This window comes from Oncorhynchus masou, chromosome 28, assembly GCF_036934945.1.
Source record: "Oncorhynchus masou masou isolate Uvic2021 chromosome 28, UVic_Omas_1.1, whole genome shotgun sequence".
In the NCBI taxonomy this organism is placed as follows: domain Eukaryota; kingdom Metazoa; phylum Chordata; class Actinopteri; order Salmoniformes; family Salmonidae; genus Oncorhynchus; species Oncorhynchus masou.
Genome location: NC_088239.1, coordinates 47,975,633 through 47,990,399, shown reverse-complemented (window position 1 = coordinate 47,990,399; position 14,767 = coordinate 47,975,633). Strand labels below are relative to the sequence as shown.

The following is a 14,767-nucleotide window of genomic DNA, read 5'->3' as shown; positions in this document are numbered from 1 at the left end:
GTGGAAGAACTGACAGCGCGGTATACAAACCAAATGACGTTTATTTGCAGTCAATGATGACACTATAATATGTAGCCGACATCCACACAACTCAACCAAGCTACCGATCCAACACACACTCACATCAGAGAACCAAGCTACTGATCCAACACACACACAAACTTCAGGGAACCAAAACAATAGAAACCAGAAGTCAAATCAACATGGTTAGAGATGAGCTAGTCGTCACAAACAGTTAGCAGCAACATCTGTAGAGTAGCACAAGTTGCTAATGAACTCTGAACCCCCATCTCCTCTAATACACAGTTCTGTATTCTTATTCCTATCATCCATATCCCTGTAATACACAGCTCTGTTCTACTAAAGGTTGCATTCTTCATTTAATCATTTAGAAATAAACAATCCTTCAGGGAGCTTGGAGACGAGTGCTGAAAGTTCTAGAATTTCCTGGTAGGTTCTGGCTGGAGCTCACCGCTCCTTCACAGCACCCTAGGAGGCCACACACACCTCACACTAACACACCAGAAACTGCAGTGACACTCCTGTCCATTGAGTTATCAGATCTGTGACCCCTACACACTAGCCTGCTCAGACACTTCACCCCTCCCCTAACCCAACTAACTCCCTTAAGGTTAGTGTCAGCTCCAACCAGCCTACCAGAGGGTAAAGTGGAGCATAACCTTAACCCATTTAACCCTGCCCCATACCCAAATCCTAATGGAACAAGTAATCATTTTCTAGGCAAAGTGTCTCGGTGCTAGGGTTAGTGTCTAGGGAGTAAGGGGGGTGGGTATTTACAGCGCTCCAACTAAAAGGCCAGAGGAAATGTACAACACAGCCACTCTTTCTCTGCCCCTTTGCAGCTCTAGTGCTCTCTCATCCCCTGTAGAAAGTTTGCTCCCCACAGACAAACAGGTGCACTGACTCACTACACTGTAAAAAGTTCAATCACACGTTTCTCATTTTGTTTTAAATTCAATCAATATAAACATTGTTCAAAATGTTATGAAAAAAAATGTACACTTGTTTTGTTGTTTCTATACAAGGCAGGCAGAAGCAGAGAACTACATTTACCAGCTTCCCCCTTTTCACCCGCTCTCCTCTTTCATCCCCCCCACTCCTCTCCCGCCAGAATGTGTAGAGGTATCCTCCGTCCATCTTCCTTCTCCTCCTCTCCTCTCCTCCCAGCAGAGCGACCTGCGGTGACCTCTACAAACTGGCTTTAAAATAGATCTGTATATTTATAGGCTTCTATAAAAAGGAGGGGGGAACCAAAAGGGGGAGGAGAGGAGGGGTTGAATTGGGAGGGGGAAGCTGCTCTGTGTGGAGCAGGAGTGCGTGGAAGGTCAGCTCATCATGTCATTGCTGTTGACGCCGTAAGAAGAGTTCTTCATGCTGTCGTTCACCTCCCTCCGGAACACCGACAGATTCTGGGTGAACCTGCACAGATTAATACAGAGAGAGTTAACAGTGACTGTGCACACCGATAACACGTGTGGAAGAGAGAGTTGCTGGGATTGTCTGTACCTGTCTCGGTTCTTGGTTAGCAGGTTGCGTTCTATCCCCTCCATCAGGTTTTCAAAGCAGAGATGCATGGCCTGCTGCTTCTCTGGAGGCTGGCTGTTCACAATACTGTTTCTCAAGTCTGCAAAATACTACACACCCAGACAAAAATTCAGCTTCTCTGATCGGACAAATACTGCAGGAATGGAGGTATACACACACACACACACACACACACACGTAGAAGCTGTGTCAGGATTTTGTCATTTTTTACCAGGATCGTCCACTCAGCAACAAGCAAAAAAATCCCATGACAAACGTAAATCGATCTCAGATTGATTGTCTGGGACCAAGTTAACCTCCCTTTTCGTGTAAGATAGTAATTAGCATAATGCTTTTAGGGAAAGGGGTTCATTTTGAACATGTATTTTCACTTGCTTAGGGGGTCTGGGGTCTTCCCCGGGATCATTTTTATGTAGGACAGAAGCTAAAAAGACAATCTAATCTAAAAATAATGACACCATCTAAAATATAATTTCCACCTCCAGAAATGAGCCCAATAACATACTGGACCATACACTGCCTACACATGGTCTATATTATCAAAGGTGTTATAAGCAATAAGCATGATCACCTGTAGCCCAACTAATGCAGCATAATGACAAAAAATAAAATGTACATAGGCTGAAGCATGGGGTTTGTTCTTCTGCATTTGTTGCCGCAGCTGCACCTAAATCTCACTTGTAACTGCATTTGTAAAATGTCACACGCGCAATTGAAGGAGTAGAAGAGAATTAAACGTGGTATGGTGGTAGCAATGGAAAACTGGGATCAACAGTTTTTTTTTTAAACAAAGGTCAAAAATCCTTCTTTAACCCGTGTCCTCCCCTTCATCTACACTGGGATCATTGCTTTCACCTGGTCAGTCATGGAATGAGACTAACCAGGTGTTCCAAATGTTTTGTATGTCAGTTCAGTGCACACAAGAGAAAATATACACTATCGTTCAAAAGTTTGTGGTCACTTAGAAAATGTCCTTGTTTTTGAAAGAAAAGCAATTTTTTTGTCCGTTAAAATAACATCAAATTGATCATATACAGTGTAGACATTGTTAATGTTGTAAATGACTATTGTAGCTGGAAACGGCAGATTTTTTTATGGAATATCTACACAGGCTCATTATCAGCAACCATCGCTCCTGTGTTCCAATGGCACGTTGTGTTAGCTAATTCAAGTTTAGAATTTAAAAAAGGCTAATTGATCATTAGAAAACCCTTTTGCAGTTATGTTAGCACAGCTGAAGATTTGCGCTGAATAAAGAAGCAATGGCCTTCTTTAGACTAGTTGAGCATCTGTAGCATCAGCATTTGTGGGTTCTATTCCATGCGAGAAATTTACAAGAAACTGAAAATCTCGTACAACGCTGTGTGTTACTCCCTTCACAAAACAGCTCAAACTGGCTCTAACCAGAATAGAAAGATGAGTGGGAGGCCCCGGTGCACTACTGAGCAAAAGGACAAATACATTAGAGGGTCTAGTTAGAGAAACAGACACCTCAAGTACTCAACTGGCAGCTTCATTAAATAGTAGTCTCAATGTCAACAGTAAAGAGACGACTCCGGGATGCTGGCCTTCTAGGCAGAGTTGCAAAGAAAAAGCCATATCTCAGACTGGCCAATAAAAATAAAATATTAAGATGGACAAAATAACAGACACTGGATAGAGGTAGATTAGAAAAAAGTGATATGGACAGACTAATCTGCTTTGGTGGTGGTAAAGTGGGAAATTTAAGGGTATCACTCCATTTTGCAACACCATGCCATACCTTGCACTTAATTGGAGCCAATTTCCTCCTACAACAGGACAATGACCCAAAGCACAGCTCCAAATTATGCAAGAACTATTTAGGGAAGAAGCAGTAAACTGGTATTCTGTCTATAATGGAGTGACCAGCAGTCACCGGATCTCAACCCTATTGAGCTGTTGTTGGAGCATCTTGACCATATGGTACGTAAGAAGTACACATCAAGCCAATCCAACTCGTGGGAGGTGCTTCAGAAAGCATGTGGTGAAATCTCTTCAGATTATCTCAACAAATTAACAACTAGAATGCCAAAGGTCTGCAAGGCTGTAATTGCTGAAAATGGAGGATTCTTTGACGAAAGCAAAGTTTGAATATATGTATATATAACTATATTTCCTATTAATTTTGGAACTCATTTCATGTATGTTTTCATGGACAACAAGGACATTGCTAAGTGACCCCAAACTTTTGAACGGTAGTATAGTGTATTTCATAAAACAGACATGATTCTGATTTAGGCCATGTCATTTTCAAACAAGCCCCACAGAGATTTTTCTTGCCGATCTCAAAAATGGCCTCTCCAGAATCCATATGACGAAAAATCCTTTAACCCCTGCACATGTGTTCCAGGGAGTGGTGGGATAGTGGGTGTGTGGTTGTGTACCTGTACCTTCTCGTTGAGCAGGATGAGGCCCAGTAGAGGTCTGGACATGGACCACTGGTTCCTGCAGTCCTCAAAGATGATGATGTTCAACACCGTGGACAGCATCTGTAGGACAAACACACAGATTGATTAGTGTGTGTTTGTGTTAGTGATGTGCGGGTCAGCTGTTTGTTCACCAGCATCCACCCGTAATTACTAATAACCCATCCGCCCAACTATGTGATAGTGAAATCCTGAGGCCTGACCCTAACCCGCAAATATAGAAATTGCACTGTACAGTTAGTTCCCTTTTTGTCTCTTCAACAATAATGTTTTTAACTCAACATTTTTGTATTGAACAGTAGCCAAATTTTTGCTGAACATTTTTGTATTGAACAGTAGCCAAATGTTTGCTGAAACCAAAAAAAATGGTAAACAAAAGCCTAAACCAGGGATGGGAAACTGGCAGCCCGCTCAGATCATTGATTTTGTTAGTCTCACTCAGATACACTACATGATGAAAAGTATGCTTGTCAAACATCCCATTCCAAAATCATTGGCGTTAATATTAAGATGGTCCCACCTTTCCTGCTATAACAGCATCTACTGTTCTGGGAACATCACTGCGGGGACTTGTTTCCATTCAGTCACAAGAGCATTAGTGAGGTCGGGCACTGATGTTGGCCGATTATGCCTGGCTCGCGGTCGGCGTTCTAATTCATCCCAAAGGTGTTCGATGGTGTTGAGGTCAGGGCTCTGTGTAGATCAGTCAAGTTGCGCCACACCGATTGACAAACCATTTCTGTATAGACCTCCCTTTGTACACTGGGGCATTCTCATGCTAAAAAAGGAAACCGCCTTCCCCAACCTGTTGTCACAAAGTCGGAAGCAGAGAATCGTCTTCAGCACTCGATTGTCCTGTTCTGTGAGCTTGTGTGGCCTACCATTTCGCAGCTCACCCGTTGTTGCTCCTAGAGGTTTCCACTTCACAGTAAAAGCACTTACAGTTGAACAGGGCAGCACTTGCAGGGCAGACACTTGTTGGAAAAGGGGCATTCTATGACAGTGCAACATTGAAAGTCACTGAGCTCTTCAGTAAGGCCATTCTACTGTCAATGTTTGTCTATGAAGATGGCTGGTGGACTCGATTTTATACACCTGTTAGCAACAGGTGTGGCTGAAATAGCAGAATCCACTCATTTAAAAGAGTGTCCACATACTTTTGTATATATAGTGTATCATATTAAAACCTGCAAACATCTCTCTCCACCCTATGGAACAATTTGTAGAATTGCAGCAAACATGCTTTAAAAAAAACTACTTTCTCTCTATGCCCCAAGGCAAAATGTGTAGAATTGCACAAAATTAACTCTGTGAATCCCACCCCCAAAGTTGCCCATCCCTGGCCTAAACTGACACCATGTGCATGCCTTTGTGAAATTCACTGTACAATGAGGCGATTTGCCTACTTTGTCTTCCTTTCTTTTGCAGCACAGTTGAGAAACAGAATAGCACCCATTAGAGGTCTTCACAGGTCCAAAATGTTGGACCAGTGGCTTTCCCACCTAACCCAATATGCATAAATAGAAATAAATAAAACTGGGGCCTGTTCCGAATGGACTCGAGGACAGTCAGACCAGTTCGGAAAAAGGACTGTGGAAAAACAGACCCAGATCGTCTACTACTGCTGCAAAGAGATAGGCGTACAGGAGACTAAATAGTTCATTTCAATCAGAATATTTTTGATAAAGATGAGCATTATATATTGTTACATTAAAGGAGTTACTCTGGTAGGCCTAAAACATTCTTCCTCACATCAAGTTCAACTGTTGAGGTAGTTGGAGCACCGGCCTGTTTACACAGGCCTGCTGTAGCTAAAGCCTATCATAGCCACAACACACCAAATGTTCACAAAAGTTTCCAAACTTTATTAGGGTAATAACAAAAGTAAGTAAAGCCATTGTTTATAGGGAAAATATGAACAGGTTATTAAGTTGCAGCATTAAATTGTTAATTTTTTCTTCTCGGTCTACTTGTTTTTTTTTTTCTTTTCATGGTTTGAGTGAGATTAACAATCGTAATTCCATTATACTGCTGCAAACACAACATTAAAGTTAGAACTTAATTTAGCCAAAGAAAATGGCTCAACAGAATGAAAAAAACACTTGTTGCATATTTAAAGAAACTGGTTCAAACCTATATTGCAGCAATTAGGCTTACCAACAAAAGGCGAGTGCCTGTGTTATAGGCTACCCAACAAAATGACAGCAATAGGCTAATGATATTTATTTTACAACTGGCCTACTTACAGTGCATTCGGAAAGTATTCAGACCCCGGGACTTTTCCCAAATATTGTTATCTAAAATGGAATCTATTTTAATCTACACACAATACCCCATAATGACAAGGCAAAAGCCGGTTCTTTGACATTTTTGTAAATGTATTCAAAATAAAAAACTGAAATATCATGTGTGTTTGTACCTGTTGGATCATCTCTGGGTGTTGCTGCATGATGTGTAGGAAGCGGTCATCTGTTGCCATAGCTGCAGGTCGTTTCTTAGTGGAGCGCGACAGCTGAATAGAAATAAGACATTTTATTTACATTCATGTCAACACAGAACATACAGGTATAATGTCATATGAATAGATTATAGATCTACATGGAGGCAGTTGTTACCTGTTTGAACAGGTAGGTGACAATGTGGTCCAGACTGGAACAACACCCAGTACACACCATGGTATCTATAACAAAAACACACACACACGTTTTTCAACCACTCCACAAATGTCTTGTTAAACTATAGTTTTGGCAAATCGGGTTAGGACATCTACTTTGTGCATTACATGTAATTTTTCCAACAATTGTTTACAGACAGATTATTTCACTGTATCACAATTCCAGTGGGTCAGAAGTTTACATACACTAAGTTGACTGTGCCTTGAAACAGCTTGGAAAATTACAGAAAATGTAACCATGGCTTTATAAGCTTCTGATAGGCTAATTGACATCATTTGGGTCAATTGGAGGTGTACCTGTGGATGTATTTCAAGGCTTACCTTCACACTCAGTGCCTCTTTGCTTGACATCATGGGAAAATCAAAAGAAATCAGCCAAGACCTCAGAAAAAAAAATTGTAGACCTTCACAAGTCTTGTTCATCCTTGGGAGCAATTTCCAAACGCCTGAAGGCACCACGTTCATCTGTACAAACAATAGTACGCAAGTATAAACACCATGGGACCACGCAGCCGTCATACCGCTCAGGAAGGAGACGCATTCTGTCTCCTAGAGATGAACGTACTTTGGTGCGAAAAGTGCAAATCAATCCCAGAACAGCAAAGGACCTTGTGAAGATGCTGGAGGAAACAGGCACAAACGTATCTATATCCACAGTAAAAACGAGTCCTATATCGACATAACCTGAAAGGCCGCTCAGCAAGGAAGAAGCCACTGCTCCAAAACTGCCATAAAAAAGCCAGACTACGGTTTGCAACTGCACATGAGGACAAAGATTGTACTTTTTGGAGAAATGTCCTCTGGTCTGATGAACCAAAAATAGAACTCGTCAGCCATAATGACCATAGTTATGTTTGGAGGAAAAAGGGGGAGGCTTGCAAGCCGAGGAATACCATCCCAACCGTGAAGCACGGGGGTGGCAGCATCATGTTGTGGGGGTGCTTTTCTGCAGGAGGGACTGGTGCACTTCACAAAATAGATGGCATCATGAGGCAGGAAAATTAGGTGGATATATTGAAGCATCATCTCAAGACATCAGTCAGGTTAAAGCTTTGTCGCAAATGGGTCTTCCAAATGGACAATGACCCCAAACATACTTCAAAGGTTGTGGCAAAACGGCTTCAGGACAACAAAGTCAAGGTATTGGAGTAGCCATCACAAAGCCCTGACCTCAATCCCATAGAATATTTGTGGGCAGAACTGAAAAAGCATGTGCGAGCAAGGAGGCCTACAAACCTGACTCAGTTACACCAGCTCTGTCAAGAGGAATGGTCCAAAATTCACCCGACCTATTGTGGGAAGCTTGTGGAAGGCTACCCGAAACATTTGTCCCAAGTTAAACAATTTAAAGGCAATGCTACAGAATACTAATTGAGTGTGTGTAAACTTCTGACCCACTGGGAATGTGATGAATGAATTCAAACCTGAAATAAATCAATCATTCTCTCTTTTATTATTCAGACATTTCACATTCTTATAATAAAGTGGTGATCCTAACTGACCTGACCTAAATGTTAGGAATTGTGAAAAACTGAATTTAAAGTATTTGGCTAAGGTGTATGTAAACCTCCGACTTCAACTGTATAAAAAAAAGTATTTAGTCAGCCACCAATTGTGCAAGTTCTCCCACTTAAAAAGATGAGGCCTGTAATTTTCATCATAGGTAAGCTTTAACTATGACAGAGAAAATGAGAAAAAAAATTCCAGAAAATCACATAGTAGGATTTTTAATGAATTTATTTGCAAATTATGCTGGAAAATAAGTATTTGGTCACCTACAAACAAGCAAGATGTCTGGCTCTCACAGACCTGTAACTTCTTCTTTAACAGGCTCCTCTGTCCTCCACTCGTTACCTGTATTAATGGCACCTGTTTGAACTTGTTATCAGTATAAAAGACACCTGTCCACAACCTCAAACAGTCACACTCCAAATTCCACTATTGCCGAGACCAAAGAGCTGTCAAAGGACACCAGAAACAAAATTGTAGACCTGCACCAGCCTGGGAAGACTGAATCTGCAATAGGTAAGCTGCTTGGTTTGAAGAAATCAACTGTGGGAGCAATTATTAGGAAATGGAAGACATACAAGACCACTGATAATCTCCCTCGATCTGGGACTCCACGCAAGATCTTACCCGTGGGGTCAAAATGATCACAAGAACGGTGAGCAAAAATCCCAGAACCACACAGGGGTACCTAGTGTGTGACCCAAAGTAACAAAGCCTACCATCGGTAACACGCTACGCCGCCAGGGACTCAAATCCTGCAGTGTCAGACGTGTCCCCCTGCTTAAGCCAGTACATGTCCAGGCCCGTGTGAAGTTTGCTAGAAAGCATTTGGATGATCCAGAAGAAGATTGGGAGAATGTCATATGGTCAGATGAAACCAAAATAGAACTTTTTGGTAAAAACTCAACTCGTCGTGTTTGGAGGACAAAGAATGCTGAGTTGCATCCAAAGAACACCATACCTGCTGTGAAGCATGGGGGTGGAAACATCATTCTTTGGGGCTGTTTTTCTGCAAAGGGACCAGGACGACTGATCCGTGTAAAGGAAAGAATGAATGGGGCCATGTACCGTCAGATTGAAAACCTCCTTCCATCAGCAAGGACATTGAAGATGAAACTTTGCTGGATCTTTCAGCATGACAATGACCCCAAACACACCACCTGGGCAACGAAGGAGTGGCTTCGTAAGAAGCATTTCAAGGTCCTGGAATGGCCTAGCCAGTCTCCAGATCTCAACCCCATAGAAAATCTTTGGAGGGAGTTGAAAGTCCGTGTTGCCCAGCAACAGCCCCAAAACATCACTGCTCTAGAGGAGATCTGCATGGAGGAATGGGCCAAAAATACCAGCAACAGTGTGTGAAAACCTTGTCAAATGTTTTCTGTAAGTCTTCACCTCTGTCATTGCCAACAAAGGATATAACAAAGTATTTTTTTGTTTGTTTTGTTTTGTTGAATTTTTACCCCTTTTCTCCCCAATTTCGTGGTATCCAATTGTTGTAGTAGCTACTATCTTGTCTCATCGCTACAACTCCCGTACGGGCTCGTACGGGCTCGGGAGAGACGAAGGTTGAAAGTCATGCCTCCTCCGATACACAGCGCACATCCAACCCGGAAGCCAGCCGCACCAATGTGCCGGAGGAAACACTGTGTACCTGGCAACCTTGGTTAGCGCGCACTGCGCCCGTCCCACCACAGGAGTCGCTGGTGCACAATGAGACAAGGACATCCCTACCAACCAAGCCCTCCCTAACCCGGACGACGGTGTGTCGCCCCACAGACCTCCCGGTCGCGGCCGGTTACGACAGAGTCTGGGCGCGAACCCAGAGTCTCTGATGGCACAGCTGGCGCTGCAGTACAGCGCCCTTAACCACTGCACCACCTGAGATAAACTTTTGTTATTGACCAAATACTTACTTTCCACCATAATTTGCAAATAAATTAATTAAAAAATCCTACAATGTGATTTTCCCCCCTCATTGTCTGTCATAGTTGAAGTGTACCTATGATAAATTACAGGCCTCTCCCATCTTTTTAAGTGGGAGAACTTGCACAATTGGTGGCTGACTAAATAATCTTCTGCCCCACTGAATACTACACAGTACAGTGTGGTGCAGTGTGTGTGTGTATATATATATTACCCAGTGCAGTGAGTCCCTCGGAGATAGATGACAGTATGTACATGACGACATGCGGCTCTAGAGAAGCAATGAAGTTCATGTGATCCTGAGTCAACACCTCCAACAGACTGTAGAACGACTGGCTCAACTTGGGATAGTCCTGGAGGGAGGGATGCAGACAGGAGAGCAAAGGAGAGTTGGTGCAAGTTTTGCTGGAACTGCCATTGTCAGATTGTAAATATACAATGTTCAGAGAAATAGATCACTGTATGTATGCATCTACCAGCAGGTCGCTGTGTGGTATGGACAGCAGCAGTTTGATGAAGGTTTGTAGTGCGTTGTCCAGTGCGTCATCTCCATAGAGACGGAACACCCCGAAATTGACGTAGTTCCCAGAAAGCACAGCCTTCAGCATAGAGAAGCACACACTGACACCCTTCAGCTTCACACTGTACACCTGGTCCTTAGGCACCTCTCCGATGGTCAGGATACGATTACCTGGAGAAGGGGAGAGGGAGAACCAAGGAAATTAACATAAAATTGTCTGGCTGACCAACCAAATTACAATGCTCCAGTGAACAGCAACTGTTGCAATAAGACAATGTTTAAATGTTTTACCATAGGTGGTGATCATCTTGCTGGTTTCTCTGAACAGCAGGATTCCGTTGGGCGACGACACGTCAAACTGTAACCTCTGAGACCTGGAAACAGAGTTCGGGATTCCTATTTTCCAGAAAAATCTAACAAATTTTCCATCCCAAGACTTTCCCAGACATCCTGAGATTCTAGTTCAAACCGGAAATGGTATCTAAAAGCATATAATACCAGCAAGGGGAAAATGGACAATTATACCACTGTAAATTGAGAAATACACAGAGGAATCTAACAGTTTCCTGTTGTGTTGCAATTGAATCAACTCAAAGTTCTTTCAAAGTCATCCTATTACTTAGTTGCTGTAGCTTATAGTTTGAATGTAGGCCTATGAAGCACTGTTGGCCAAATGGTCAAATAATTGTAGGTTATTACAGCTAATGAAAATGGTAATTTTACGATCAACAGAAAGATGTCACCCAGCTTGTATGCTCTCTCCTCTCCCCTTTAAGAGCAGCTGCCTGGCTATCAGGGCAATTGGGAAGATTCTGACTGTATATACTATAATAAGTGAGTTATGTAAGGGACTGTGTTTAGCGCAGCATTAGATACACCATATATACACAAGAGTATGTGGACGGTTTTAGAAGCTTTAGAGTGTTTTCTATTCAATAATAATTATTATATGCATATATTAGCAATTTTGGACAGATTTATTTTCAGTTTACTATGGGCACGCAATTCATCCAAAGGGGGCAGTATTGTCCCGAGCCTTAACAGGAGGTGCCCTTGGGGACCGTGTAACGTGAACACGTTAAGACATCTACTTTGTGCATGACAATTTTTCCAACAATTGTTTACAGACCAATTATTTAACTGTATCACAATTCCAATGGTCAGAAGCAAACATGCACTCAATTAGTATTTGGTAGCATTGCCTTTAAAATGTTGTACTTGGGTCAAACATTTCAGGTAGCTTCCACAAGCTTCCCACAATAAGATTTTGGACCATTCCTCCTGACAGAGCTGGTGTAACTGAGTCAGGTTTGTCAGCCTCCTTGCTTGCACAGACCTTTTCAGTTCTGCCCACAAACTTTCTATGGGATTGAGGTCAGGGCTTTGTGATGACAACAAGGCCAAGGTATTGGAGTGGCCCTTAGGCCATTTTGCCACAACTTTGGAAGTATGCTTGGGGTCATTGTCCATTTGGAAGACCCATTTGCGACCAAGCTTTAACATCCTGACTGATGTCTTGAGATGATGCTTCAATATATCCACCTAATTTTCATGCCTCACGATGCCATCTATTTTGTTAAGTGCACCAGTCCCTCCTGCAGCAAAGCAACCCCACAACATGATGCTGCCACCCCCGTGCTTCACGGTTGGGATGGTGTTCTTTGGCTTGCAAGCCTCCCCTTTTTTCCTCCCCCAAACATAACAATGGTCATTATGGCCAAACAGTTCTATTTTTGTTTCATCAGACCAGAGGACATTTCTCCAAAAAGTACGATCTTTGTCCCCATGTGCAGTTGCAAACCGTAGTCTGGCTTTTTTATGCCGGTTTTGGAGCATTGACTTCTTCCCTGCTGAGCGGCCTTTCAGGTTATGTCGATGTAAGATTAGTTGTACTCTTGATTTGGATACTTTTGTGCTCGTTTCCTCCAGCATCTTCACAAGGTCCTTTGCTGTTGTTCTGGGATTGATTTGCACTTTGCGCACATCTCTAGGAGACAGAACGCATCTCCTTCCTGAGCGGTATGACGGCTGCGTGGTCCCATACTTTTATACTATATATTGTTTGTACAGATGAGCGTAGTACCTTCAGGCATTTGGAAGTTGCTCCCAAGGACAAACCAGACTTGGAGGTCTACACATTTTTGCTGAGGTCTTGGCTCATTTATTTTGATTTTCCCATGATGTCAAGCAAACGAGGCACTGAGTTTGAAGGTAGGCCTTGTAATACATCCACAGGTACACCTCCAATAGGCTAATTGACATCATTTGAGTCTATCAGAAGCTTCTAAAGCCATGACATAATTTTCTGTCATTGTCCAAGCTGTTTAAAGGCACAGTCAACCTAGTGTATGTAAACTTCTGGTCCACTGGAATTTTGATACAGTGAATTATAAGTGAAATAATCTGTCTGTAAACAATTGTTGGAAAAATACTTGTGTCATGCACAAAGTAGATGTCCTAACCGACTTGCCAAAACGATTGTTTGTTAACAAGAAATTTGTGGAGTGGTTGAAAAATGGGTTTTAATGACGCCAACCTAAGTGTATGTAAACTTCCGACTTCAACTGTATGTTCACTGTGACAGACAAGCAAACCACGTCAAATAGTACTGTTGGGTTCTGAAAATATGAAATATATTTATTCATGTCCCTGAGGGAGAGAGGGGAATGTATAACGTTTACATTCTGTCCGTATGCATTATTGTTGGGACCGTATGGTAGGAAGAGAGACACATCATTCTGGGAAGAGTCAACATGACAGCCGTGAGTAGGAATGAGTGAGCACTTTGGGGCAGAGGTCAGGTCAGCTGAAGTGAGGAAGAACATATATCATTAAGGTTCTATCTAGCAACAGAGATGCATTGGCTGTTCAGATGTGTAGGAGGAGACTCAGCATAGGAAAAAGGGTCAAAAATAAAGGTTTCTTTTTTTTTGTAACTTTAATTTAACTAGGCCAGTCAGTTATTAAGAGCACATTCTTATTTTCAATGACGGCCTTGGTACAGTGGGTTAACTGCCTTGTTCAGGGGCAGAACAACAGATGTTTACCTTTCAGCTCGGGATTTTTACCTATCAGCTCGGGGATTCGATATTGCAACCTTTCGGTGACTTGTCCAACGCTCTAACCACTAAGCTACATGCCTCCCCATATGAGTGGTTGTGTGAATATGTTTGTCTTATGCAGCTGTATTGACCCAATGGGTGAACAAACTTGGTTTAAGCTTTACTAATCACCCGTGAGTTTTAATAGGTTCATTTAGAACCTAACATTACCAATAGCATAAAATCAGCACCATGGACAGCTTTCGGTCAATTCCCAGTAAATCTGACCCATCGCTTTTGTTAGTGTAACATGGAACATTTTTGCGAATGTCTATTTCCTTGAGCGCTTTTGCAGACAATGTATTAGGCTTTTTGTTAGCAGCCGCTGTTTATATTTTGGTGCAACCGGCATTGCACTACAGTGAAACCGGCGTTGAAGTTGGAATCCTCAGTAGGTAAAACAGCCCCACAGCCCCCCCTTATGGCCGTTATTGTTTTGTTGGCGAAGAAGAGTTGGGGAGAGTCGCACATCGTTATGAAAAATAAATTGCAGTACACCGCTGTTCTATTGCACATGCAATGATGTCAGAGGGGAATAAACAGTGTTCGTTGTCTACAGAAACCTCATTGTCATATCACAAACGGACATCGCAGTTTCACCATTAAGAATTCCAGCTTTTAACCCCAACACAGGTTTAGAGGTCGAGGGAGAAGTGTCAGGGTTCTGGTAGCATTGCATATTTTGTATTTCCACATTAGTTCGACATCGAAAATTGTACATATTTGTTCCAGTTGCCAAAAACAATTTCCCCTCGGGAATGCACTTGGTAAAAAAAAAAAAAAAAATTAGGGCTAGAAGTGTGTGCATGTTTGTGTACCTGTTGTGGACGAGCTCAGCCATGAGCTTTAGGACAGGAGTGGTGCATGCTGGTACGTGGTACCAGAGTTCTATTGCTCTCTGCAGAATGGGCATGTAGGCTGGGTAGCTGGTGGAGGGGTTAAGGACAAAACTGTCAACCAATCACATCTCCGCTGCTACAGTGATTCCCTATTCTGCGACAGACGGTCTTATTTCTTCTAGACAACG

The 14,767-nt window shown here is 42.5% G+C and overlaps 1 protein-coding gene across 5 annotated transcripts in view; it reads right to left on the bottom strand.

The window, feature by feature from the left end:
- Positions 1-23: 23 nt before the first annotated feature.
- Positions 24-14,767, bottom strand: part of LOC135517740 (exportin-7) — a 30,366-nt gene continuing 15,622 nt past the window's right edge. For 2 of the 5 annotated variants that reach the window (XM_064942307.1, XM_064942308.1), the window contains exons 21-29: positions 14,559-14,666; positions 10,931-11,013; positions 10,596-10,810; positions 10,334-10,472; positions 6,629-6,693; positions 6,433-6,525; positions 3,972-4,076; positions 1,528-1,655; positions 24-1,440 (exon numbers count right to left, since the gene is read on the bottom strand). In XM_064942307.1, coding sequence (XP_064798379.1) covers positions 1,347-1,440; positions 1,528-1,655; positions 3,972-4,076; positions 6,433-6,525; positions 6,629-6,693; positions 10,334-10,472; positions 10,596-10,810; positions 10,931-11,013; positions 14,559-14,666 — 1,030 coding nt within the window. In that variant the 3' untranslated portion in view covers positions 24-1,346. Of the gene's footprint in view, positions 1,441-1,527; positions 1,656-3,971; positions 4,077-6,432; positions 6,526-6,628; positions 6,694-7,013; positions 7,153-10,333; positions 10,473-10,595; positions 10,811-10,930; positions 11,014-14,558; positions 14,667-14,767 lie in introns of those variants that run through there. The other 3 variants (XM_064942309.1, XM_064942311.1, XM_064942312.1) reach the window with 2 other exon arrangements.